Source organism: Chiloscyllium plagiosum, unplaced genomic scaffold, assembly GCF_037043375.1.
Source record: "Chiloscyllium plagiosum isolate Xiang-an unplaced genomic scaffold, Cpla_swu_hap1 HiC_scaffold_24, whole genome shotgun sequence".
In the NCBI taxonomy this organism is placed as follows: Eukaryota; Metazoa; Chordata; class Chondrichthyes; order Orectolobiformes; family Hemiscylliidae; genus Chiloscyllium; species Chiloscyllium plagiosum.
Window position 1 is genome coordinate 9084472 of NW_028270162.1, and position 27697 is coordinate 9112168.

General features: G+C 43.2%; 1 protein-coding gene across 3 annotated transcripts in view; it reads right to left on the reverse strand.

The window, feature by feature from the left end:
* Window positions 1-372: 372 nt before the first annotated feature.
* Window positions 373-27697, reverse strand: part of tango2 (transport and golgi organization 2 homolog (Drosophila)) — a 214006-nt gene continuing 186681 nt past the window's right edge. For all 3 annotated transcript variants that reach the window (XM_087999878.1, XM_087999876.1, XM_087999877.1), the window contains 3 exons: window positions 26226-26379; window positions 8137-8241; window positions 373-7246 (listed from right to left, as the gene is read on the reverse strand). In XM_087999878.1, coding sequence (XP_087856004.1) covers window positions 7126-7246; window positions 8137-8241; window positions 26226-26379 — 380 coding nt within the window. In that variant the 3' untranslated portion in view covers window positions 373-7125. The remainder of the gene's footprint in view (window positions 7247-8136; window positions 8242-26225; window positions 26380-27697) is intronic.

Below are 27697 nucleotides of genomic sequence, written 5' to 3' on the forward strand. Positions count from 1 at the left end.
CCATACACCATCCTCCCTCACCACTTCTCCCATTCACACCCTGATCCTTTGACCTCCCTGCCTGATATAAAGCATCTTGGGAGGTTAATAAATAAAATCATGGAAAATATACACAGGAACACAAAACAAAATTGAGCATGGCATAGAGATTTCTCATTGACAATATCTTGCTGCAAATGTGGCCAAAATTCCAATTCAGTACATATAGATTAGAGGGTTTCCAACATATATCCGGCAAACCAATACTCATCAACTTGGAATAGATCTAAGGAATTTTCCATGATATTAAGTCTTCGAAGTATGTCAAGTAAAATCATTTTTAATGAGAACATTATGTTGAGAAAGGGAAGTGACATAATTTTCAACACTAAGTTTCTAATTAGGACAACTTTTATTGATACTGGTACATAATATTTTATTACAAACTTAGTAATTAAGAACAATCATCAGGAAATGCAAAATTCAATTTTACATTGTTATTGGAAGAAGAAACTTTGAATCATAAAATACTATGTATTACATTTGTTAATGCTGTTATAGAGTCATAGAGATGTACAGTATGGAAACAAACCCTTCGATCCAACCCGTCCATGCCGACCAGATATCCCAACCCAATCTCGTCCCACCTGCCAGCACCCAGCCCATATCCCTCCAAACCCTTCCTATTCATATACTCATCCAAATGCCTCTTAAATGTTGCAATTGTACCAGCCTCCACCACATCCTCTGGCAGCTCATTCCATACATGTACCACCCTCTGCGTGAAAAAGTTGCCCCTTAGGTCTCTTTTAAATCTTTCCCCTCTCACCCTAAACCTATGCCCTTTAGTTCTGGACTCCCCAACCCCAGGGAAAAGACTTTGCTTATTTATCCTATCCATGGCCCTCATAATTTTGTAAACCTCTATAAGGTCACCCCACAACCTCCGACGCTCCAGGGAAAACAGACCCAGCCTGTTCAGCCGCTCCCTGTAGCTCAAATCCTCCAACCCTGGCAACATCCTTGTAAATCTTTTCTGAACTCTTTCAAGTTTCACAACATCCTTCCAATAGGAAGGGGACCAGAATTGCACGCAATATTTCAACAGTGGCCTAACCAATTTCCTGTACAGCCGCAACATGACCTCCCAACACCTGTACTCAATACTCTGACCAATAAAGGAAAGCATACCAAACGCCTTCTTCATATCCTATCTACCTGTGACTCCACTTTCAAGGAGCTATGAACCTGCACTCCAAGGTCTCTTTGTTCAGCAACACTCCCTAGGACCTTACCATTAAGTGTATAAGTCCTGCTAAGATTTACTTTCCCAAAATGCAGCACCTTGCATTTATCTGAATTAAACTCCATCTGCCACTTCTCAGCCCATTGGCCCATCTGGTCCAGATCCTGTTGTAATCTGAGGTATCCCTCTTCATTGTCCACTACACCTCCAATTTTGGTGTCATCTGCAAACTTACTAACTGTACCTCTTATGCTCGCATCCAAATCATTTATGTAAATGACAAAAAGTAGAGGACCCAACACCGATCCTTGTGGCACTCCACTGCTCACAGGCCTCCAGTCTGAAAAACAATCCTTCACATCACCCTCTGTCTTCTACCTTTGTACCAGTTCTGTATCCAAATGGCTAGTTCTTCCTGTATAAGATGCTAAGAATTGCAGTTATGATGACAGGAATGAACCACTGAAGTAATTCTAGAATTGCACCAACATATTTTGAATTCAGGTAAAGCCCCACAAAATAAATCCCTGCAGTGACATTTGCTGATATCTAATACATCATACTTGGTACACAAAAATGAGACAACTGGAATACAACCGAGTGGAATTTAACAAAATAATAAAATGCTTGTGTTAAAGGTGTACATATTGCTATTTGTGAAACTACAGCACTAGCTAAAATTACTTATGGATTCTCGTAAAGGTGAGATAGGTTGAAGGGACAGTTTTTACATTATGACATGAAAAGGCAATTTAACTTTGAGAGACCATTACAATTCAAAGCAAAGAGGTTTATTGCAAATGCTGGGGGTTCCTATACTGGTGACATTTATAAGGACAAACCAGGAGTCAGAAATGCATTCGTAATGAAAAAAAAACATTTTCTTCACAATTGGTAATCTGAGAAGGAAATTGTATTCTCAGGATTTGCATGAATCAAATCATTTCATTAATACCATTAATGACGGGAAAAGCAGACTTCCTCACATTCTCATTATAAAATGTGAGGAAGGATTATAAAAGGATTTTCAGACTATTTCTAGATGTTATGATTTCAAGTATTATGACATTCTAATTTAAAAAAAAATTAACTATTTATTCTTCAATTTTAGTCTATTCTTATTTACCTTTACATATCTTTTGGCGAAGGAGGTGAGGGGGACAGGGTGGAGTCCTGGGGGAGAAAGGATTTGTTAGTTCAGATTAAGTGATTGGAATGTGAGGACGGCAGAACAAACTGGTGTGTCTAAACGCCAGACTGGAAAGAACAAACAGTCAAATGGGGTAGGGGTAGGGGAGAGAGGACATGGTGAAGGAGAATGTAACATGTAAAGCTAAAAGGGAAGAAATGGGTGTGGGTTCACAATTTAAAGGTGTTGAATTCAATATTAAGTCTAGAAGGTTGTAGAGTGCCTAGTCTGAGATGAGATGTTGTTCCTCAAGTTTGCACTGCGATTTAGTGGAGTATTGCAGCATGTCGAGGATAGACAAGTGGGCATGCGAGCAAAATGCTGTGTTAAAATGACTGGCTGTGGGAAAGTTGGGGTCATGCTTGCACATGCTCTGGAGGTGTTCTGCAAAGTGGTCACCCAGTATGTGTTTGGTCTCTCCAATATAGAGCAAGTGCAGTAATACAATACACAAGATTGGAGGAAGTACAGGTGAAATGCTGCTTCACTTGGAAAGACTGTTTAGGTCCTTGGATGGTGAGCAGGGAAGTCCTTGGATGGTGAGCAGGGAAGTGGTGAAGAAGCAGGTGTTGCACCTTCCACGGTTACATAGGAAGGTGCCGTCGGAAGGGCATTCTTTCTCTCTCTGCAGCAACCACTCTTGTCCCCACCACATTTCAATCAGCTCTGACGAAGAGTCATCGAGACTTAAACAATAGCTTGTTTTCTCCCATGGAGTCATGGAGATATACAGCATGGAAATATACTCTTCGGTCCAACTCATCCATGCAGACCAGATATCCTATGTAATTCTAGTCCCAGATGCTGCCCGACCCGCTATACTCGCCAGCATTTTTTGTTTTGAAAAATGAAAAATTTATGACTATTTTTAATTATTGGAATTTTAGTCTATTCAAATGTATGTTTTTTCCAGTGCAACTGGGCCGGTCTGCTGTAGAAACATACCTTTAATTTCTGTAAACATTGATGAGAGGCACATTGGTCTGTTGTTACACAGCTGAGAAGGATAAAGGGCTTCAGGTTTTTAAGTTGCTGTATAGGTATGAAAAGCGATCAAATGTTGTAATTGAATATTGGTCTTCAACACTGAGGAATATAATGTGGAGTAAGTGATGCTTCAGTTGTACAGAATCTTTGTCCGACTGCAACGAAGTACAGAATCCCACGAAAAATACATTAATTTTGGAAGGGGTACAGTGCAGATACACAAAGATTACTACCATGGTTTAAAGGATTAATTTTAAAAAGGCAGATTGTATTAACTTGGCTTATACTTCCTTGAGTTTGAGGGGCAATTTATTGGAGGTACTGAAAATAATTAAGGAACTTGATATTGTAGATGCTGTGAAATCATTTTTCCAAGCATGGAATCCAACATTAGTTGCCATAATCAGGAAGATTGTTTTCAGATGGGTTAGTGATGTCTAGAACTACAAAATGCTAGCAATGCTGTTGAATTTAAATTTTCAAGACTGTTTTTGATAGATTTGTTAGTAAAGTGTATCAAAGGATTGGAATAAAAGCAGATAAATAGTAATGTGTTTCATATCAGGACAATTTAATAGATTGTTGGAATAAACTCAAGGGGTTGAATTGTCTATTTCTGCTCGTTTGAAAGTGCAGTACAAACCAAATCCAGATAGTAGCTCAAATTAGCAATACAGGTAATTAAATCCAATCATGTAAAGCAGCATTTAAATCCAATCTCCTCCACAATTATTGTAGAAAGTAATGAGAGGAAAAAAAATTTATGGAATGGTAGCATTGCTCACACTTAATTCAGATAGCCATGATGTGGAGGTGCTGGTGTTGGACTGGGGTGGACAAAGTCAGAAGTCACATGACACCAGATTATAGTCCTACAGGTTTATTTGAAATCACAAGCTTTTGGAGTGCTGTTCCTTCCTCCCACTTCACCTGACAAAGTAGCAGCATTCTGAAAGCTTGTGATTTCAAATAAACCTGTTGAACTATCATCTGGTGTCATGTGACTTCTGACTTAATTCAGATAGGGCAAATAAATCAGAGCCCAACATGATAATGTTTCTGTGAGAATAGATAAACCTTTCAGCTAACCCCTTGACTTCCTGAATTAGAAATTTTTAAAAAAGATGACATTTCTCACACAGATGCTGAAAAATCCACCCATTCCGACATTGATCCCTGTAAAACAATGTACATCTGACTTGCCCAGCCCCAACATCTTCCCTTTTGATATGTTGCTCACGCTGTTTTCATGAATCTGAGAGGTTGGAAATTACCTGTTCTAAGGTAACACCACTTGTCTTATGTCAGACTAAATGGCCACAATTGAAGTCAATTATATGTCTTTTGACTTTATTCAACCTTCCCAAATGACAGACATAAGCTGAAACTTGGGAATTGTTCATTTGGGCAAGCTGGCTTTGCCTTCTGCCACATCAGCTACTGTCCTTCCCTCTCCCAATTTTGCCAGAAACGTTTTATCCTTCTGAAGACATTCTTTGTTCCAGAATCATTGGGCAGTAACTCATCGAGTATTTATTTGTCAGTATTAAGGTTGTCTTCCTAACTGACCTCCTAAAATAATCAAGGCTGAACCTATCAACCCTCACCCATCCTACTGTTCAATTGACTAAGATCATTAACACTGCACAGATAGAAAAATGAACCTGAAGCCATAGCATTTCTGGCCTTTATGAGACAATCAAGAGACCCTCCATAATTTATATGATTCAAAACTCAAAAATCTATTACAGACTTGAATCAGAAGAAGAGTTTCTAAGAAAACCTGGAACTAATTTGAAGACTTCTGCACTTCATCCTGTTTTCAATGATGACGCACAGACAGGAATTAGAGCATCTTGTAAATGGATTTAATATGGGCAGATTTTCCTATGTCACTTTACTGAATCAAATGACAGGCTGCAGCTACCAACAGTTAACTTTCATTGTTGGCATGTTCAAATAATTAGTCCAAAATGTCTGTACATCTAATCCATTTCTAAAAATAAAATTCAGTCCAATATAGTAATTTATACACTTTTAGAATTGACAATAAATACTTTTTCTTCATGGAGAAAGCTCTCATTATTCTCTCCCTTCTTTGAAAGTTTAAGAAAAATCAATTGGTCAACAATTTTAATCCCCTTCCACTATAATGTTTCCATTTTTATAATTTACGTCCATCAGTCTTGAGAACAGCAAATTATGTTAATAATGCTATCCCTGAATAGTGCAGCTTGAAAAAATTCCCAACAGTAACATGGATTGTGTGATAGGAAACTAACAGTGCAGTCATGATTTACTCAGCCATGTTTTGTTCCTTCCTGTTGGGAGTTCAGTCGTGCTGAGATTACCCTGAGGAAAGCCAATCCAACGTGCCAGGGAAAGTAAAAATGTTCAGCAGAAAGTTAATCTGGTAAATACTAAATGTCCTCTTGTGGTCGGTTACTGTGTTATCTAGCAGAAGGCAGAGAATCAGCTACCAAAGCTCATAACTATGAATGAATGGGAGGACAAAGATTTACAGGAATAGAAAGAGACAAAAAACTGTGGGGGTTGGGATACAAAAAAAGACACATTAATATCTTGATCCCTAATATTCCACACAAAAATATGGCCAACCGGTTTTAAAAAAAAAGTATGGAAGCTGAAATCACCCGCATTATTTATAAGAATACAATTGCACTGAACAATGGTAGAATTAATAATCAAATTGGAACAAATAAAAGCAGCTTCACACTTAAGCCCACACATATATATATATATATATATACACACACACACACACACACACACACACACACACACACACACACACACACACACACACACACACACACACACACACACACACACACACACACACCATTCTGTTGAAAACATTACATCATCACACCTGTCTCTGAAGTTACAGAAGCCAAGTGGACAAACAAATCAACATTCTATACTTCCTAATTAATAAGATTTTGACCCTGTTAATGATCGAATCATGTAATTTTTATAACCTATTGCATTTTTTGGGCACTGGATCTTTGTGGCAGTGGGTGTTTATTATGGCACAATGATGAAGTGACACAAGAGCAAGAGAAATAGTCCTGCCAATTGGTACATGGTTGAATGTAACAACAGATTACTCGAGGGAAATTAGCAGTGTCTGCGTGTGATTTAAAAAAAAAATTATCTTAGATATGTTATGGGTCTATAATAATTAAGACTGACTGTAGCTGTGACTGTAAACAGCATTACCCTCTGCAGAAAGACAATAAGTGGCTATCTGATTCTTGGTTGAATGGACTGAGATGGTGAGAACAGAGACAGGAGTGAACAAATCACTCATTTTTGATTTTGCCTTCCTCATCCTGCCAAAAACATAAGATCCAGGCAATACATACACACGTTCACACTCATACATATATATAGAGAGAGACTGCATACAGACAAACATGCAGTTATTCAATGAACACACATTTGCACAGACATTCAATAGGATACATTCACTGAGAAATACATACAAACATTGACTATAAACATATGGAACACCATGAAGCATTAATGATACTGTGCATTTTAAAGCACGGCAGTTGCTAGGCTACAGTATGATTTAATCAAACATTTACATCACGAGTGCCCCAGAAACCTGCAGGATCTGTGAAGTATGCTTTCATTTCCATTCAACTTTGTTCTCCATTCCTTCCTTTTTTTTTACTGTGCATTGAATGGAAAGCTGTTAAATTTCAAGTTCGAACTGGAAGGAGCTGACTTTCCATTGGTTAACATCAGGGTTGAGCATAGTACGCTCTGTGAAAGTTACGTGACCTTTTGCATCAACGAGGATGACTGTGTTTGTCCTGACAATGAAATAAGTCAAACTTTTCAATGAACTTAAAAGAACTTTGAAGTAAAAGAGAAACAAAAAACACAAAACAGAAAGATAATAAATGTCATGAAGAAAAAAATAAAATGGAACGAAGTTCCACCCAATGATCACCAAAACGCTAAGTGATTTTCCTACTATCGTGAATTGAAAAAATGTATTAAGGATTGTGGATTAAATAAATGAGTGTGAACTTTTTGAGGGCTGTGCAGTCCATTCGCTGAAGAAATAAAACTTCGACAGCTTTCTGGTTCACCAAAAACTGCAGCCATTGAAAACTTGATGGTTTCATGGTTTCCTCTTTGCATTTAGTTTGTTATTCATCTTGAACAAACCTTAGGTATTAGGGTTGTATACTTTACAGGATGGTAGATTTTCAATTGAACTTGTAAAAGATAATGCCTGAAGTTTGATTATTGAGATATACAGCTGAGTATTTAGCAGGCCAACAGCACAGAGCCTGCCCAGCAGAATACAATACTCAGTCAAATGAGGAAGCAGTAAAAGGTTTGTACGCATAACCTCTTCGGCAGTCTCATTCCGCCCACCCTCCCAAATAACTGACAGCATGCAGGTTGTCTGTGCCTACACCTTCAGCTCTGTTTCCACAATTCCCCAAAAACTACGTGTGCGCGTGCCTGTTACGTTCTGAGTTAAAACTAGCTAATGTCTCAAAGCTAAATTGTAATCTTCTAGGAGAACTGAGGGCACCAGCTGGTTGAAAGAGTTCAACTGATGGTTTTTATTTAATCCAAAAACACTGTGCTACGGTATGAATGTTTAGACCATTATTATTTAGCCTTTGTACTACTAGTGAAACAGGATAATGCTGACTCCAGCTTAATACATGTGTGAGAAACTTACCGGGTGCCATAAGAGGAAGTGCGGACAAACAATGCTGAAATTTCCTTCAGTATCGGCCGAATGAAATCTTGACCTTGCTCCTCTATGTCAGGAGCTGGCAATTGGCTGATGCAAAAATGATAAAAATCTATTATCAAATAGTGAAACACCTAATTATGTAGTCAATCTGCTTAGCTTGCTTCAAATCATCTGGCACAAGTCAATGGTTTCCTTTCCTCTAACTTTACCACAACGAAATGTTCAATTTTTGAGACCTAATGACACTAATCTTTTGACTGAGCAAGAATTCCTGGTGCAGCATGGCACTGTATGGCACTCCTAAAGAGCCCAGGTTTGAATTGCATTCTTGACTAGCAGCTAATCCAAAGGTGCTCATCAGGTGGCATCTGTAACACTGAAATCAATGCTGAGAATGCAGGGGAAATAATGTCGTGAAAGTGGGCAAAACTTAAAAATAGTCATAACCCTGCCAAATGTCAGATCAGTAGAACTCATCCTCAGATAGAGTCAGAGTTGTACAGTGCAGAGACCGGCTCCTTGGCCCAAACTGGTCCATGTGGACCACGCCAAACCTGCACTAAGACCACATCTTTCTAATCCTTCCCTATCCATGTATTTGTCCAAATGCCTTTTAAATATTGTTAATGTACCCGTCTCAACCACTTCTGCTGGCAGCTCATTCCATATGCATACCACCCTCTGTGTAAAAAAAAAGCCCTTTAGGTTCCCTTTTATTCTTGCCCCTCTAACCTTAAACTGATGCCCTCTCGTCCTTGGTTCCCAACCCTAGTAAAAGACTGAGCACATTCATCCTATCCATGCCTCTCATGATCTTATACAGCTCTATAAGGTCCTCTATCAGTATCATACACTATAAAGATAAAAGCTCCAGCTTGTCCAACCTATAACCCAGACCACTGAGTTCAGGCAACATTCTTGTAAGTTTCTTTTGCACTCTTTCCTGTTTAATAACATCCTTCCTATAACAAGGTGACTAAAATTGAACACAATATTCCAAATGCAGCCTCACCAATGTCCTGTATAACTGCAACATAACTTCCCAACTTCAGTGTCCTGACTGATGAAGGCCAGTGTGTCAAAAGCCTTCTTCACTGCATTGTCTACCTGTGACTCCACTTTCAGAGAACTGTGAATCTGAAATCTTAAGGTCCCTCTGTTCCACTACACACCTTAATACCCGACCAATCACCATGAAAACTCCTACCTTGATTTAACTTTACAAAATGCAAGACCTCACACTTATCTATATTAAACTCCATTTGCTATTTCTCGGCCCACTTCCACAACTGATCAAGGTCCTGCTGCAATATCTGATCACCTTTCTCACTGTCCATGATACCGTATTTTAGTGTCATCAGCAAACTTACTAATCATGCCTTGTACATTCTCATCCAAATCATTGATATAGATAACAAACAATAATGGGTGCAGCATGGACCCCTGAGGCACTTCACTAGTCACAGTCCTCCAGTCCGACAAACATCCTTCCACTATTACCCTCTGCTTCCTACTATCAAGCCAATTTTGTATCCAATTTGCCAGCTTACCCTGGATTCCATTCAATCTAACCATCTAGAGCAGCCTACTATGTGGAACCCTATCAAAAACCCTGTGTGAAATGCACATAGACTGTGTCTTGTCAACTTTCTTGGTCACTTCATTAAAAAATTCTAACAAATTTGTGAGGCATGATTTCCCACTCACAAAGTCACGCTGACTACCCCTATTCAAACCCTATCTTTCCAAATACATGTATAACATATCCCCCATAACCTTCTCAAGTCACTTACCCACCACAGATGGTAAGCTTATTGATCTATAGCTCCCAGGCTTTTCTAGCAGCCCTTCTTGAATAATGGCACACCATTTGCTAACCTCCAGTCTTCTGGGACCTCACCCGTGGCTAACAGTGATACAAAGATATCAGCCAGGCCCCCCGGAATTTCTTCTCTAATCTCTTGCAGTGTTCTTGGATACATCTGGTCAGGGCCAGGAGATTTATCCATCTTCATACATTCTAATACATCCAACACCTCCTCTATTCTGATATGGACTTTCCCCAAGATATCACCACTAACTTCCCCAAGTTCCCAAGTCTTTAAGTCTTTCTCCATGGTAAACACAGAGGAGAAATATTGATTGAGAATCTCACGAATCTCCTGTGGTTCTACACATAATTGTCCCCTTTGGTCCTTGAAGGGCCCTATTCTCTCTCTAGTTTTTCGTTTTCCTTTAATACACTTAAAGTACCTCTTCTCAGCTAAGGCTATCTCATGCCCCCTTTTCGCCTTTCTCATTTTTGTCTTCAGTAAATTCCTGTATTCCCTGTATACCTTCAGGGATTCTCTTGATCCCAGCTGCCTGTAGCTGAGCCATGCCTCCTCCTTTTTCCTGGTCAAAGCCTCAATATCTTGTCATCTAGGGTTCCCTATTCCTTCCAACCTTGCCCTCCACCCTCACAGGAATATATAGACCTTAAACTCTAGCTATCTAGCCTCCTACTTGCCAGAGGTCCCTTTGCCTGCAAACAAACTATTCCAATCAATCCCTGCAAGCTCATATCTAATTCCATCAAAATTTGCCTTGCCCCAATTTAGAACTTGAACCTGTGGACCAGTCTTTTCCCTCTTCATAACTAATTTAAAATTAAGTGAACTATGATCACTGGTCCCAAATGCTCCCCCCACTGTCACCTCCATCGCCTGTCCTGCCCTGTTTTCCAAAGTAGGTTGAGTTTTGCCCCTTCCCAAATAAGACTCTCTATATACTGCTTGAGAAAACCTTCCTGAACGCACTAAACAAATTCCACCCCATCAAAGCCCTTAACGCTCTGGCAGACCCAGTCAATGTTAGGAAAATTAAAATCCCCTACTATGACACCCCTATTGCTCCTGCAAGTCTCCCAATCTCCCTGCATATTTGTTCCTCTAATTCCCATTGACTATTTGGGGGCTTATAGTACTACCCAATAACATCACTAACCCCTTCTTATTTCTTAGTTCCACGCTCAAAGCCTCACTGAATGATCCTTCTGTTATTTCATTTCTGTCTACTGTTGTGATACACACCTGAATCAAAAATTCAACTCCCCGTCCTCTCCTTTCACCACCTCTGTCCCAGCTAAAGCACCTGGACCCTGGCACATTAAGCTGCCAGTTCTGTCCCTTACTTACCCTGGCACCTGGGAGGCAACACACATTTGAAATATTTGAAAATTTGCTGGTTTTACACAAGTGTTGTATTCTTTAATTTGAATGGATTGACAATGAAAACTGTGCACACAAAGAAAAGCAATACCGGTGCATTTGTATGTTAATTTCATTGAGTGAATGTCTTTTGTGCACTTTATAACTTCAGAGATCATAATATTACTTATTTAACTGGTGACTTAAGTACGTACTGGAAGTCAGAAACAAACAGCATTTAAATGTTATGCTAGATTATATAAACTCATGTCCTGGAATAAGGTTTAAATTTATAACCATGGAACTGGAAATGAAGAGGTAGAAAAATTTAGAGAAGAGAGCAACCTTACCCAGATTTGAAGAAAAAGTTCTCATCCAGAAATCAAAACACAATCAAAACTGGGATTTAAAACAAGGCCTTATGCACAACAGCCACTGATTAATCTATCCAGACGCCTCAGTATACTGTGAAGTTTCAAAGTCATCTTCTCCAATTTTCTCATGGTCTGCTCAAGGTATGCACCAGCTGGAGTCTGGGCAAATGTCTTATCCCCAAATCTACCCAAACGTTTCTGTGAACCAGACAGTACAAACTGGATAATTGTCAATTGAAGATAATTCAAGTCAACTTAAACTTACAAACCATAATGTTTTTCCTCTCTCCAGAGATTGTGGTATTTAGCATTCATTTCCCCAGAAAGCATGGAGATGGGGATGTTAAATATTTTTAATGGTGATAGATAGATTCTTGACTGACAGGGGACTCAAAAGTGGAGGAAGGTGGCAATGTGGAGCTGAGGCCATAACCAGATCAGTCATGAACGTACTGTTTCGTGGACCAGGCTTGAGGAGCTGAATGGCTTATTTCGACTCCTACAGCACTAATGAAAGAACTCGAGGACCTTAGGCTCATCCGAGAGAACAATGTCTTTCTGGACAAGACCTTCAGCGAAGTTATTACACCGACCATACCAGAAGAGAGCAGAAGAGAGCAGACGATGAGGAAGGCAGAGGAGACAGGTGCAAGAGACCCCGGGGGAAGTACCTGTCAGGAACAAGTTGAATCTTTTGGAAACAGTAGAAATAGATGACACTGCCAGTCCGCGAGGCGGCCAGGTCTGTCAATCAAAAGTTGGCGTGGAGGCAGAGCGGAAGAGTCGGACATCGCACAGAGCCGTGGTAATAGGGGACTCCATAGTGAGAGGAACTGACTGGGGTTTTTGTGGCAGCAGGTGGGACGTAAGGATGACGTGTTGCCTTCCTGGTGCCAGGGTTAAAGACATCACAGACAGAGTGCAGGAAATCCTCAAGAACGAAGGTGAAGAGCTAGAGGTGGTGGTACATGTCGGCACAAATGATGTCGGGAAGAAGAGGAGGAACATACTACAGCGGGACTTCGGAGAACTAGGAAGAAGGCTGAAAAGCAGGACGTCCAGGGTGGTTATCTCCGGTTTGCTTCTAGTTCCTTGGGCTGGTGAGGCCAGAAACAGGGAGATAATGGACTTGAACGTGTGGCTGGGGAACTGGTGCAGGAAGCAAGGATTTAAATTCTTGGATCACTGGGGTATGTTTTGTGGTAAGCATAAATTATGCAAGGGAGATGGTTTGGACCTTAATAGATTAGGGACCAGCATTCTGGCAGGCAGGTTTGCTACTGCAACACAGCTACGTTTAAACTAAGTAGCAGGGCGGGGGAGGGGACAAACTGGATGTTTAAGAAGGAAATTGAAGGGAAAGTTAGAACAAGGGAAGTCAAGAAAGACAACTGTATCAATGAAGCAGAAAACTCAAAAAGGGATCATGCTGTAAAGTTGAGTGAAATAGGAGTTGATGGGAAGGGTGAGGGCAGTAACAAATTAAAAATACTATACATGAATGCACGAAGCATTAGAAATAAGATGGATGAGCTTGAGGCTCTTTTGGAAATTGACAGATACGATATTGTAGGGATAACTGAGACGTGGCTTCAAGTGGACAAGGCCTGGGAAATGAATAGTCAAGGCTACATGCGCTATCGTAAGGAAGAAGGGCTTATGCCCGAAATGTCGATTCTCCTGCTCCTTTGATGCTGCCTGACTTGCTGCGCTTTTCCAGCAACACATCTTTCAGCTCTGATCTCCAGCATCTGCAGTCCTCACTTTCTCCTATCGTAAGGACAGACTGACGGGCAGAGGAGGTGTGGTGACCATGTTGGTAGGGATGATATTCAGTCCCTTGCGCGGGGGGACCTAGAATCAGGGGATGTAGAGTCAGTATGGATATAGCTGAGAAATTCTAAGGGTAAAAAGACCCTCTTGGGAGTTATCTACAGGCCCCCAAACAGTAGTCTGGATGTCGGATGTTTGTTGAATCAGGAGCTGAAATTGGCCTGTCGCAAAGATGTTACTACAGTTGTTATGGGGGAATTTCAACATGCAGGTAGACTGGGAGAATCAGGATGGTATTGGACCTCAAGAAAGAGACTTTGAGGAGTGCCTCCGAGATGGATTCTTAGAACAGCTGGTGCTGGAGCCTACCAGGGAGAAGACAATACTGGATCTAGTATTGTGCAACGAACCAGAATTGATCAGGGACCTCGAAGTGAAGGAGCCATTGGGAAGTAGTGACCATAATACAATAAGCTTCAATCTGCAATTTGAGAGGGAGAGGGTACAATCGGAAGTGACAATATTTCTGTTGAATAAAGGGAACTATGGAGCTATGAGGGAGGAGCTGGCCAAAGTACAATGGTGCAATACCTTAGCAGGGACGACAGTGGAGGAACAATGGCAGATATTTCTGGGTATAATGCAGAAGATGCAGGATCAGTTCATTCCAAAAAGGAAGAAAGATCCTCGGAGGAGGCATGGGTGGCCATGGCTGATGAGGGAAGTTAAGAAACATATAAAGTTAAAAGAGAAAAAGTATAACATAGCAAAGATAAGTGGGAAAACTGAGGACTGGGAAGCTTTTAAAGAATAACAGAGGATTACTAAGATGGAAATACGCAGAGAAAAAATGAGGTACGAAGGTAAACTGGCCAAAAATATAAAGGAGGATAGTAAAAGCTTTATTAGGTATGTGAAAGGCAAAAAAATGGTTAAGACTAAAATTGGGCCCTTGAAGACAGAAACAGGGGAATATATTACGGGGAACAAAGAAATGGCAGAAGAATTGAATTGGTACTTCAGATCTGTGTTCACTGGGGAAGACATAAGCAATCTCCCTGAAGTAACAGTGGCTGAAGGACCTGAACTTAAGGGAATTTATATTTGCCAGGTATTGGTGTTGGAGAGTCTGTCTGAAGGTTGATAAGTCCCCGGGGCCTGATGATCTACATCCCAGGGTACTGAAGGAGGTGGCTCGAGACATCGTGGATGCGTTGGTGATTATTTTCCAGAGTTCGATAGATTCGGGATCAGTTCCTGCAGATTGGAGGGTGGCTAATGTTGTACCACTTTTTAAGAAAGGTGGGAGAGAGAAAGCAGGAAATTATAGACCAGTTTGTCTGACTTCAGTGGTGGGAAAGATGCTGGAGTCTTTTATAAAGGATGAAATTATGACACATCTGGATAGTAGTAACAGGATAGGTCAGAGTCAGCATGGATTTATGAAGGGGAAATCATGCTTGACTAATCTTCTGGAATTTTTTGAGGATGTAACTCTGAAGATGGACGAGGGAGATCCAGTAGATGTAGTGTACCTGGACTTTCAGAAAGCTTTTGATAAAGTCCCACATCGGAGGTTAGTGAGCAAAATTAGGGCGTATGGTATTGGGGGCAAAGTACTAACTTGGATTGAAAGTTGGTTGGCTGATAGGAAACAAAGGGTAGTGATAAACGGCTCCATTTCGGAACGGCAGGCAGTGATCAGTGGGGTACCGCAGGGATCAGTGAGGGACCGCAGCTTTTTACAATATATTAATGATATAGAAGATGGTATTAGTAATAACATTAGCAAATTTGCTGCTGATACTAAGCTGGGTGGCAGGGTGAAATGTGAGGAGGATGTTAGGAGATTACAGGGTTACCTGGACAGGTTAGGTGAGTGGTCAGATGCAGTTTAATGTGGATAAATGTATGGTTATCCAAAGTTTGTGAGAAGATTTGTAGCTCAGGTGCTCGTTGTTGTGGTTCTGTTCACCGAGCTGGTGTTTGCAGATGTTTCGTCCCCTGTCTAGGTGACATCCTCAGTGCTTGGGAGCCTTCTGTGAAGCGCTTCTGTGATGTTTCCTCTTGCATTTATAGTGGTTTGAATCTGCCGCTTCCGGTTGTCAGTCTACCCTGGGATGTAGACCATCAGGCCCCGGGGACTTATCAACCTTCAGTGACCACTGCAACGGACAGCTGGAACTGACAACCGGAAGCGGCAGATTCAAACCACTATAAATGCTGGAGGAAACATCGCAGAAGCGCTTCACAGGAGGCTCCCAAGCACTGAGGATGTCACCTAGACAGGGGACGAAACGACCACCACTTCCACTCGCATCAGCGCCACTCACCTGCATTCTGCTGACATGCCCCCCACAGACCCCACTGTCACTATCCCCACCCCCCAGAACCCCGAGGGGAACACTACCCCGCTCATGACTCCACCCCCACTACCCCCACCATCACACCCACTCCAGTTACAGGTTCCGCCCCCATTCCCAGCACTACACCCACACCAGATCCCAGCTCCCAGCCCTGCCGAGTTTTCACCATCACCCCAGACCTCCCCCTCACTGAGGACGAACGATCAGTCCTCAGCAAAGGACTCACCTTCATCCCCCTCCGTCCACGCATCAATGAATTTAATACACGCCATGACGTCGAACACTTCTTCCGTCGCCTCTGCCTCCGAGCTTACTTTCACAATCAGGATTCCCGCCCACCTTCCAAGGACCCCTTTGCCCACCTCCAACACACTGCATCCACCTGGACACCCCGCGCTGGCCTATTACCTGCCCTCGACCTCTTCATTTCCAACTGCCGCCGGGACATTAACCGCCTCAACCTGTCTACCCCTGTCCCTCACTCCAACCTCTCACCCTCACAACACGCAGCCCTCCAATTCCTCTGCTCCAATCCCAACCTCACCATCAAGCCAGCAGATAAAAGGGGCGCAGTGGTAGTCTGGCGCACTGACCTCTACACCGCTGAAGCCAAACGCCAACTCGAGGACACCTCTTCCTACTGCCCCCTCGACCATTACCCCACCCCGCATCACCAAACCATCATCTCCTAGACCATACAGAACCTCATCACCTCAGGAGATCTCCCACCCACAGCTTCCAACCTCATAGTCCGGGAACCCCGCACTGCCCGGTTCTACCTCCTTCCCAAGATCCACAAGCCTGACCACCCTGGCCAACCCATTGTCTTAGCATGCTCCTGCCCCACTGAATAAAACTCTACCTACCTACCACGACACTGTCCTATTCCCCCCCTAGTCCAGGAACTCCCCACATACGTTCGAGACACCACCCACGCCCTCCACCTCCTCTAAGACTTCCGTTTCCCCGGCCCCTCAATGCCTCATCTTCACCATGGATATCCAATCCCTCTACACCTCCATCCGCCATGACCAGGGCCTCCAAGCCCTCCGTTATTTCCTCTCCAGACGTCCCCAACAGTACCCTTCCACCGACACTCTCATTCGTTTGGCCGAACTGGTCCTCACCCTTAACAATTTCTCCTTTGAATCCTCCCACTTCCTCCAGACCAAAGGGGTAGCCATGGGCACACGCATGGGCCCCAGCTATGCCTGTCTCTTTGTTGGCTACGTAGAACAGTTGATCTTCCGTAATTACACCGGCACCACTGCCCACCTCTTCCTCCGCTACATTGATGACTGCATTAGCGCCACCTCGTGCTCCCGCGAGGTGGTTGAGCAATTCATCAACTTCACCAACACATTCCACCTGACCTTAAATTTAACTGGACCATCTCTGACAGCTCCCTCCCCTTCCTGGACCTCTCCATCTCCATTAATGACGACCGACTTGACACTGACATTTTTTACAAACCCACCGACTCCCACAGCTACCTGGATTACACCACTTCCCACCTTACCTCTTGCAAAAATGCCATCCCATATTCCCAATTCCTCCGCCTCCGCCGTATCTGCTCCCAGGAGGACCAGTTCCACCACAGAACACACCAGATGGCCTCCTTCTTTAGAGACCACAATTTCCCTTCCCACGTGGTTAAAGATGCCCTCCAACACATCTCGTCCACATCCTGCACCTCCGCCCTCAGACCCCACCACTCCAACCGTAACAAGGACAGAACGCCCCTGGTGCTCACCTTCCACCCCCACCAACCTTCGCATAAACCAAATCATCCGCCAACATTTCCGCCACCTCCAAAAAGACCCCACCACCAGGCATATATTTCCCTCCCCACCCCTTTCCGCCTTCCGCAAAGACCGTTCCCTCCTGGTCAGGTCCACGCCCCCCCTACAACCCACCCTCCCATCCTGGCACTTTCGCCTGCCACCGCAGGAACTGTAAAACCTGCGCCCACACGTTTTCCCTCACCTCCATCCAAGGCCAGAAAAGAGCCTTCCACATCCATCAAAGTTTTACTTGCACATCCACTAATATCATTTATTGTATCCGTTGCTCCCGATGCGGTCTCCTCTACATTGGGGAGACTGGGGCCTCCCAGCAGAGTGCTTTAGGGAATATCTCCGGGACACCCGCACCAATCAACCACACCGCCTCGTGGCCCAACAATTCAACTCCCCCTCCCACTCTGCCGAGGACATGGAGGTCCTGGACCTCCTTCACTGCCGCTCCCTCACCACCAGACGCCTGGAGGAAGAACGCCTCATCTTCCGCCTCGGAGCACTTCAACCCCAGGGCATCAATGTGAACTTCAACAGTTTCCTCATTTTCCCTTCCCCCACCTCACCCTAGTTCCAAACTTCCAGCTCAGCACTGTCACCATGACTTGTCCGGACTTATCCTACTTCCTATCTCCTTTTCCACCTATCCACTCCACCCTCTCCTCCCTGACCTATCACTTCATCCCCTCCCCCACTCACCCATTGTACTCTATGCTACTTTCTCCTCACCCCCACCCTCCTCTAGCTTATCTCTCCACGCTTCAGGCTCACTGCCTTTATTCCTGATGAAGGGCTTTTGCCTGAAATGTCGATTTTGCTGCTCCTTGGATGCTGCCTGAACTGCTGTGCTCTTCCAGCACCACTAATCCAGACACAAATTCCCAGCTCGGCGAACAGTATGGTTATCCACTTTGGTGGCAAGAACAGGAAGGCAGATTACTACCTAAATGGAATCAATTTAGGTAAAGGGGCAGTACAAAGAGATCTGGGTGTTCTTGTACACCAGTCAATGAAGGTAAGCATGCAGGTACAGCAGATAGTGAAGAAGGCTAATAGCATGCTGGCCTTCATAACAAGAGGGATTGAGTATAGAAGCAAAGAGGTTCTTCTGCAGCTGTACAGGGCCCTGGTGAGACCACACCTGGAGTATTGTGTGCAGTTCTGGTCTCCAAATTTGAGGAAAAACATTCTGGCTATTGAGGTTCACGAGGTCAATTCCTGGAATGGCGGGACTACCTTACGTTGAAAGACTGGAGCGACTGGGCTTGTATACCCTTGAGTTTAGAAGACTGAGAGGGGATCTGATTGAGACATATAAGATTATTAAAGGATTGGACACTCTAGAGGCAGGAAACATGTTTCCGCTGATGGGTGAGTGCCGAACCAGAGGACACAGCTTAAAAATACGCAGTAGACCATTTAGGACAGAGATGAGGAGAAATTTCTTCACCCAGAGAGTGGTGGGTGTGTGGAATGCTTTGCCCCAGAGGGCAGTGGAGCCCAGCCTCTGGGTTCGTTTAAGAAAGAGTTGGATAGAGCTCTCAAGGATAGTGGAATCAAGGGTTATGCAGATAAGGCAGGAACAGGACAGTGATTAAGGATGATCAGCCATGATCACATTGAATGGTGGTGCAGGCTCAAAGGGCATTATGGCCTACTCCTGCACCTATTGTCTCTTGTCTACTTTTTAATTTCGTATGTAATCAACAAGTTGTTGATTAAAAAGCAAACCCCTCTACCTTTTGTCTTACCCGAGGATGCTATACGGTCCGTACGATGGATAGAAAAACCATCAGTCTGATGTGCGCAGTTGGGAATGGATGGGTTGAGCCAGGTTTCTGTGAAGCTGAGTGCGCAGCAGTCCCGCAGTTCACACTGGAAGCTGAGCCGTGATCTCGTTACAACCCTGGGCGGCCATTGCTCCCCAAACCTTGAATTCCTCACCATCAAATGCTGCCCCTTCTATCTACCACAGGAATTTACCATGACTATACTAACTACTGTGTACATACGGCCACAAGCAAAGGTTGAGGAAGCTCTAGTTGTACTGTACTCCACCACTAACACCCAGGAGACTGAACACCTCGAGGCCTTGTTTATTGTAACTGGTGACTTCAATCAAGCCAATCTAAGGAAGGTGTTTCCCAAGTACAACCAGAACATTACCTGCCCCGCCAGGTGCCTGAACATTTTAGTCCACTGTGAAAGATGCCTACCGCTCCATTCCCTGCCCTTATTTCAGGAACTCTGACCACAATGCCGTGTTTCTTCTCCCGGCTTACAGGCAAAAGCTCAAGCAGGAGACCCCCCTTGCGGATACAGGTCCAGTGCTGGTCGGAGGAGGCACAGGATCAACTCCGGTGCTGTCTGGAATCGGCTGATTGGGCCATGTTCAAACACTCCGCAGGTACCTTGGACGAGTACGCCACCACCGTCACAGACTTTATCAGCAAGTGTGTGGAGGACTGCATACTGAGGAAGTCAATCCAGTTGCTCCCCAACAGGAAACCCTGGATGAATCAGGACATAAACAGCCTGCTAAAAACCAGGTGTGAGGCCTTCAGATCAGAAGACCACTCAAACATAAGGACTCCAAGTATGACCTGTGCATAGCCATTAAGACAGCCAAAGACCAATTCATGTATGGAACGAGCTGCCAGAGGAAGTTGTGGAGGCTAGTATAATTGCAACATTTAAAAGGCATCTGGAAGGGTACATGAATAGGAGGGTTTGGACAAATATGCGCTGGGTGCTGGCAGGTGGGACTAGATTGGATTGGGATATCTGTCTGGCATGGATAAGTTGGACCAAAGGGTCAGTTTCCGCGCTGTATATCGCTGTGACTAAGACACTATGATCCAAACTCTAGACCCAGATAGACACCCGGCAACTGTGGCTAGGATTGATAGACATCACAGGTTCTAAAAAAGAGATGGTGCAAGATGACACATCCCTCCCAGATTGTCTCAACGCCTTCTATGCTCACTTTGAGCAGAATTTCGGCTCAACAGTCACTGCATCAGAGGTCAGGTTCGTTTTCCTTTGTGTGAATCCAAGGAAAGCAATGGGACCAGACGGAGTACCAGGCCGTGCACTCAGCATGTGCAGATCGACTGGCAGAGGTCTTCTTGAACATCTTCAACCTCTCCCTGCAGCAGGCCACTGTCCCTGCCTGTTTCAAGAGAGCCACATCATCCCTGTGCCTAAGGCGGCTCATGCAGCATGTCTCAATGACTACCGCCCAGTGGCCCTAACGTCGGTGGTCATGAAGTGCTTTGAAAGGCTGGTCATGGCATTAATCAACTCCAGCCTCACTACTACTCTTGACCCACTCCAATTTGCCTACTGGATCAACAGATCCACATCAGATGCCATATCACTTGTTCTTCACTCTTCCCTAGAACATCTTGACATCAAGAACAGCTACATAAGAATCCTACTCATTGACTACAGTTAAGCCGTCAACACTATTATCTCCTTGAGACTAATTACTAAACTTAGTGATCTCGGTCTAAACCCCACTCTCTGTAACTGGATCCTCAGTTTCCTGATCCACATGCCACAATCAGTGAAGATTGGGACAATATTTCATCCTCACTAACACTCAACACTGGAGCCCCCCCAGGGATGCATACTCAGCTCCCTACTGTACTCACTGTATACCCATGACTGAGTCGCCAAATGTCAGACTAATAGTAACTGTAGTCAATGAGTAGGATTCTTATGTAGCTGTTCTTGGTGTCAAGATGTTCCAGGGAGGAGTGAAGAGCAAGCGATATGGCATCTGACATGGACCTGTTGGTCCGATAGACAAATTGGAGTGGGTCAAGAGTAGTGAGGCTGGAGTTGATTAATGCCATTTAGAAGTTTGCTGATGACACAACCACAGGCAGTTGAATCTCAGATGGCGATGAAACAGACTACACACGGGAGGTGGAAGACCTGGAAAAACGGTGCACTGTGAACAACCTAGCTCTCAATGCCGGCAAAACCAAGGAACTCATTATTGATATTCAGCGAGATGTTACTCATGCCCCCCTACACATTAACAGCACAGAGGTGGAACGAGTGACAGCGTCAAGCTCCTGGGATTGGTCATCAACAACAAGCTTTCTTGCACTCTTAATGTGGATGCACTGGTTACAAAGGTCCAACAACGTCTCTTCTTCCTGAGAAAATTTGGCATGATGGCAAATACCCTTGCCAACTTTTATAGGTTATGCCATCGAGAGCATTCTGTCTGGAATTATCATTACCTGGTATGGCAACTGTACCATTCAAGATCGGAGACGGTTACAGAGAGTGGTGAACTCAGCCCGGATAATCACAAAGGCCACCTCCCATCTATAGAATTCATCTTCCAGGCCCGCTGTCAAGGAAAGGCCACCAGCATTTTCAGAGATCCATCCACCCTGGCAATGTTTTTCTACAACCTCTACCATCAGGGAGAACGTACAGAAGCCTGAACACTCGCACCAGCTGTTTCACAATAGTTTCTACCTTACTGTTGTTAGAATACAGAATGGACTCTCAAACTCTTAGCATTCGCCTGTACCTATCTTTTCGTTTTGTCGCTGTTTATCTATTATTTACTTATCTATGCTACTTAACTATGTGATCTGCCTGTATTACTCGCAAAACAAAGCTTTTTACTGTGCCTCAGTACACATGACAATAAATTCAATTCAATTCAGTGAAGGCTGGAATTCAGCATTTGCAGCTTCAAATTGCCTTGCATTTGTGAGAGAACCTCATGCAGCTTTCAGCTTTGTAAGGTCAGGAAAGAGAGTTCAAATCCAGAATAAGAGATACCTTGAGTGAGTATATAGTTTGGGGAATTTGGAGGCAGTATGAGAATTCGGTGTAGAAGGGAAGAGGTGTTTTCACTTGATTTTTTTCAGTTTGTAAGGTTTTTTTTTAAATAGGGTAAATTGAAGCCCAGGATTGGGGGTTCAGCACAAACGAGTGACATCACGGGTACACTATAAGTTCATTGGTTGGTGATAGCTTACTGATTTGATGATTTAATAAAGGTTACACTCAGATTAAAGGGGAATAGGGAAATATTTACAGACTGCAAACTAAAAGACCAATATGAAACTTTAAAAAATTAAATTAAAAACAAAGTAATTAAAATAGCGATGCCGGGCCAGGTGTAATGTTGTAACTGCATGATGTGGGAGCTGGTGGATCCCATTGTGGTTCATAGTGACCACATCTATAGCAAGTGTTGGTGGTGTGAGAAACTCTGGTTCAGAATTGATGAGCTGGAGTCTGAGCTTCAAACACTGAGGCACATGCGGGAGGGGAAAATTTACTTGGGTGCTGCATTTCAGGTGACAGTCATACCCCTTAGATTAACTGACTTGAATTTATTCAGGAGGGCATACAAGGTAAGTAGAAAGATCCAGGAGGTAGTGCTGAAGGAGCTTTAGCCATTGAGCTTATTGAACAGGTTTGAGATTCTTGCTCCCTTTGGGGCGGAGAGTGGCTTAAGGGAGTATGAGCAGACTTACCTCTGGTACAGGGAGCCATTCAACAGTGGGGAGAAAAAATAAATGAAATTATAATCAGGTATAGTATAGCCCAAGGAATAGACACAATTCTCTGTGGCCATGATCGAGAGTCCTGAAGGCTGTGTTGCTTGCCTGATGTCCGGGTTCAGGATATCTCATCTGGGCTGTAGAGGAACTTCAAGTGTAAGGGGAAGGATCCAGTTGTCATGGTCCATGTAGGTACCAGTGATATAGGCAGAAAGAGGAGAGTGGTTCTACTGAGGAAATGAGTGGAGCTGAAGGGTTAAATTAAAAACCAGAACCCCAAAAATGTAATCACCTCTAAACTGCAAGCAGAGCCATGAGCAAATTCACACAGGGTCAACAAGATAAAAGAAGTAAATGCATGGCTCAAAGACTGATGTGGGAGAAAGAGGTTTGAATTCACAGGACATTAGCCAACTGGGGAAAGAGGGAGCTGTTCTAATGGGATGGGCTATGCCTGAATCATGCTGGGACCAGAGTGCTGGCGAATTGCATAAGTAGGGCTGTAGATTGGGATTTCAACTGAATAGTAAGGGGCTGGGTTCAGTTATATGGAAAATTATGGAAAAAGTTAAAGAGGGGAGGGTTTAGCAGAGGTTATAGAGTCACAGAATATTCAGCTGGAAACATACTCTTCGGCCCAACTCATCCATGCCAACCAAATATCCTAAATTAATCTAGTCTTATTTGGCCCATATACCTCGAAACCATTTCTATTCACATACCCGTCCACAGGCCTTTTAAATGTTGTAATTGTACCAGCCTCGACCACTTCCTCCGACAGCTTATTCCATATATGCAACACCCTTTGTGTGAAAAAGTTGCCCCTTTGGTCCCTTTCCAAACTTTCTCCTCTCATTTTAAACCTATGTCCTGTAGTTGTGGACTCTCCCACCCCAGGGAAAAAAAGCGTATCTATTAACACTATCCATGCCCTTCTTGATTTTACAAAACTCTAAGGTCACCCCTCAGCCTCTGTTGCTCCAGGGAGAATAGCCCCAGTCTGTTCAGCCTCTCCCTATAGCTCAATCCTCCAACCCTGGCAACATCTTTGTAGATTTTTTCTGAATCCTTTCATGTTTCACAACATCCAGGGAGCAGGGAGACCAGAACTGCAAGCACTGACCAATATAGGCAAGCATACCAAATGCCTTCTTCATTATCCTATCTACTTGGGATTCAATGTTGTAGGAACTATGAACTTTCATTCCAAGGTCTCTTTGTTCAGCAACACTCCCTAGGAACTTGCCATTAAGTGTTTAAGTCCTGCCCTGATTTGCCTTTCCAAAATGCAGCACCTCACTTTTATATAAATTAAACTCCATCTGCCACTCCTTGCCCATTGGCTCATCTCATCAAGACTCCGTTGTACTCTGAGGTAACCTTCTTCGCTGTCCACTATATCTCCAATTTTGGTGTAATCTGCAAACTTATTAACCACAACTCCTATGTTCACATGCAAATCATTTATATAAATGATGAAAAGCACCGATCCTTATGGCACACCAGTCTGAAAAGCAACCTCCTCCACCATTCTCTGTCATCTACATTTGAGCAAATTCTGTATCCAAATAGCTAGTTATCCCTCTATACTGTGTGATCTAACCTTGCTAACCAGCCCATCACAAGGAACCTTGTTGAATGCCTTACTGAAGTCAATATAGATCACATCCACTGCTCTGCTCTCAACAAATCTCTTTGTTACTTCTTCAAAAAACACATTGAAGTTCATGAGACATGATTTCACATGCACAAAGACTATCCCTAATCAGTCTTTGCTTTTCCAAAAACACGTAAATTCTGTCCCTCAGGATTTCCTCCAACAACTTGCCACCACTGATGTAAGATTCAATGGTCTATAGTTCCCTGGCTTTTCCTTACCACCTATCTTAAATAGTGGCACCATGTTAGCCAATCTGCAGCTCTCCAGCACCTCGCCTGTGGCTACTGAATGTACAAATATCTCAGAAAGAAGCCCAGCAATCACTTTTCCAGCTTTCCACAGAGGTCTAGGGTATATCTGATCAGATCTTGGGGATTTATCCACTTCTATGCATTTTAAGATGTCCGGTACCTCCTCCTCTGTAATATGGACATTTTTCAAGATGTTGCTATTTATTTCCCCATGTTCTTTGTCTTCCATATCCTTCTCCACAGTGAAAACTAATGCAAAATATTCATTTACTTTCTCTCCCATCTCCTGCAGTTTCACATATAAGCTTCCTTGCTGATCTTCAAGGGACCCTATTCACTCCCTAGAAGAGAGGGAGACAATAGATGGGAAATTATAGGCTGATTAGCTTTACCTCAGTCATTGGTAAGATTTTGGAGTTCATTACTGAGGATGAGATTGCAGAGTACTTGCAAGTGCATAGCAAAGTAGGGCTGAGTCAGCACAGCATCATCAAGGGGAGGTCATGCATGCCAAATCTGTTAGAATTTATTGAGGAGGTAATACGCAAGTCAGACAAAGGAGAGCCAGTGGATGTAATGGATTTTCAGAAGCCCTGTGACAATTTTGCACAGGAAGCTATTAAATAAGACAAGAGCATGGTGTTATGAGTAAGGTACTGACATGAAAGAATATTGGCTGACTGGTAAAAGGCAGGGAGTAGAGATAAAAAGAGTGGTCTTTTTTACTCTCATGTATCTCACTCAGATGATGACTGTTACATTGGACAGCCTTATCCATGATCCCTATTCTGTGACAAAGATCATCACAGCTAAGTCTAATCCTGGTCAGCCCTTGTGGTCACATACATTTTTCAGACAGCAATGAAAATATGATCAGATGGGGAAGCAATGCCTGAGTTTCTCTTTACAGTCCATGTGTGTTAAGGCTAGTTTTGCAGCTCTTTTTTTGCGTTGCCTGAGATCAATTATAACTGATGGTCAAAGTTAAGCCTTCTCTCTTTAGTTTCATACTACAAATGGTAGTACTGTATCAAACTGGCCACTTAAGCAGTTACTATTTCATTTTTGATATTTACATATTTAAACCAGCTTTAAGACAAACATTGCCAATAGTACTTACAACTCCTCATTGTTCAGCATATTGATGAGTTCTTCCACTAAGCTCTCTGGAGAAAGTTCATTGCATTGTTTAATTGTATCTGTGAAAAGCTTTTTTCCATAAACAAGTTTCTTCCATGGAGTCTCAAGAAGGCTGTTTGAAAGCCCATAAATACCTAGAGATGTTAAAAGAAAAGTGAAATTAAAAAGATTCCGTGAATCTAACTGACTGCAGAAGCCGTGTACATCACCAAAGACCCCTTGCTAGCTCAAACAAAATGCCAACATTCCAGCCTTTCCTGATAGCTACTCTTCTCAAGATCCTGGAACCAGTAATGAGCTCATTGGTCCCACCAATGAAAACAGTTTCAGAAATGTGACTTGATCATTGCAACAACACTTTTGATTGTCAGCATGGCTTTGTCAGAGGAAGGTCTTGCCTCACAAATCGAGTGGAAATTTGAGGAGATAACCAAGCACTTGAATGAAGGTGGGACAGTTCATGTCGTTTATGTGGCTTTCAGCAAGGTCTTTGACAAGGCCCCATAAGGAAAAATGATAAAGAAGTCAGAAACTCATTGGATCCAGGTTAACTTAGCAAGTTGGATCTAAGATTGTCTTCCTGACAGGAGACGGAGGCTTATAGCGGAATGCTGTTTGTGTGGCTGGAGCCAGTGAACAGTGGCATACCACAGGGATCAGTGCTGGGTCCCTTATTGTTTGTGATATTCATAAATTATGTTTATGAGAACATGGTAGGGGAAGTTAAATAAGTTTGTGGAAGACACATATATTAAATGGGTGATTGACAGTGAAGAGAAAGGCATTAGTTCCCAGGAGGATATAAATGGTCAGATGGGCAGATCAGTGGCTGATGAAATTTAACCCTGATAAATGTACAGTGGTGTCTATTGGAAGAAAGAACAAAATGAGGGAATACTCAATGAATGGCAGACACCAGGAAAGTCAGAGGGATCTTGGGGTGCTTGCTCACAGTTCCCTGAAGGTGGCAGAGCAGGTTAATTAAGAAAGCATATGGGGTGCTTGTCTTTATCATTCTTGGCTATAGTATAAGAGCAGTGTGTGGTGCTGGAAAAGCACAGTAGGTCAGGCAGCAACCGAGGAGCAGGAGAATCAATGTTTCGGGTATAGACCCTTCATCAGGAATGAGGCTTGTGGGCTGGGGGGCTGAGAGTATTTGATTAAATACTTTTTCACCCAAAGCTTGGTAGGTGATTGAACTGCACTGTCTAATGGTGTGCCTGAGGCAAGAAACCTCACAACCTTTAAATAGTACTTGGATGAGAATTTAGAGTCTTAATTCAAGGAGATGAGTCTCGTGCAGGAAAGTGGGACCTGGTGGTAGTATATTTTTGGTGGTACAGAAGCGATACCCAAGAGCCTCTTCTGTACTGTATGTTTCTATTATTCACAGTTATCTGGTCACCAAGAAGAACTGCTCACCTCAATATTAAATAGGAGGTGAAGATTTTG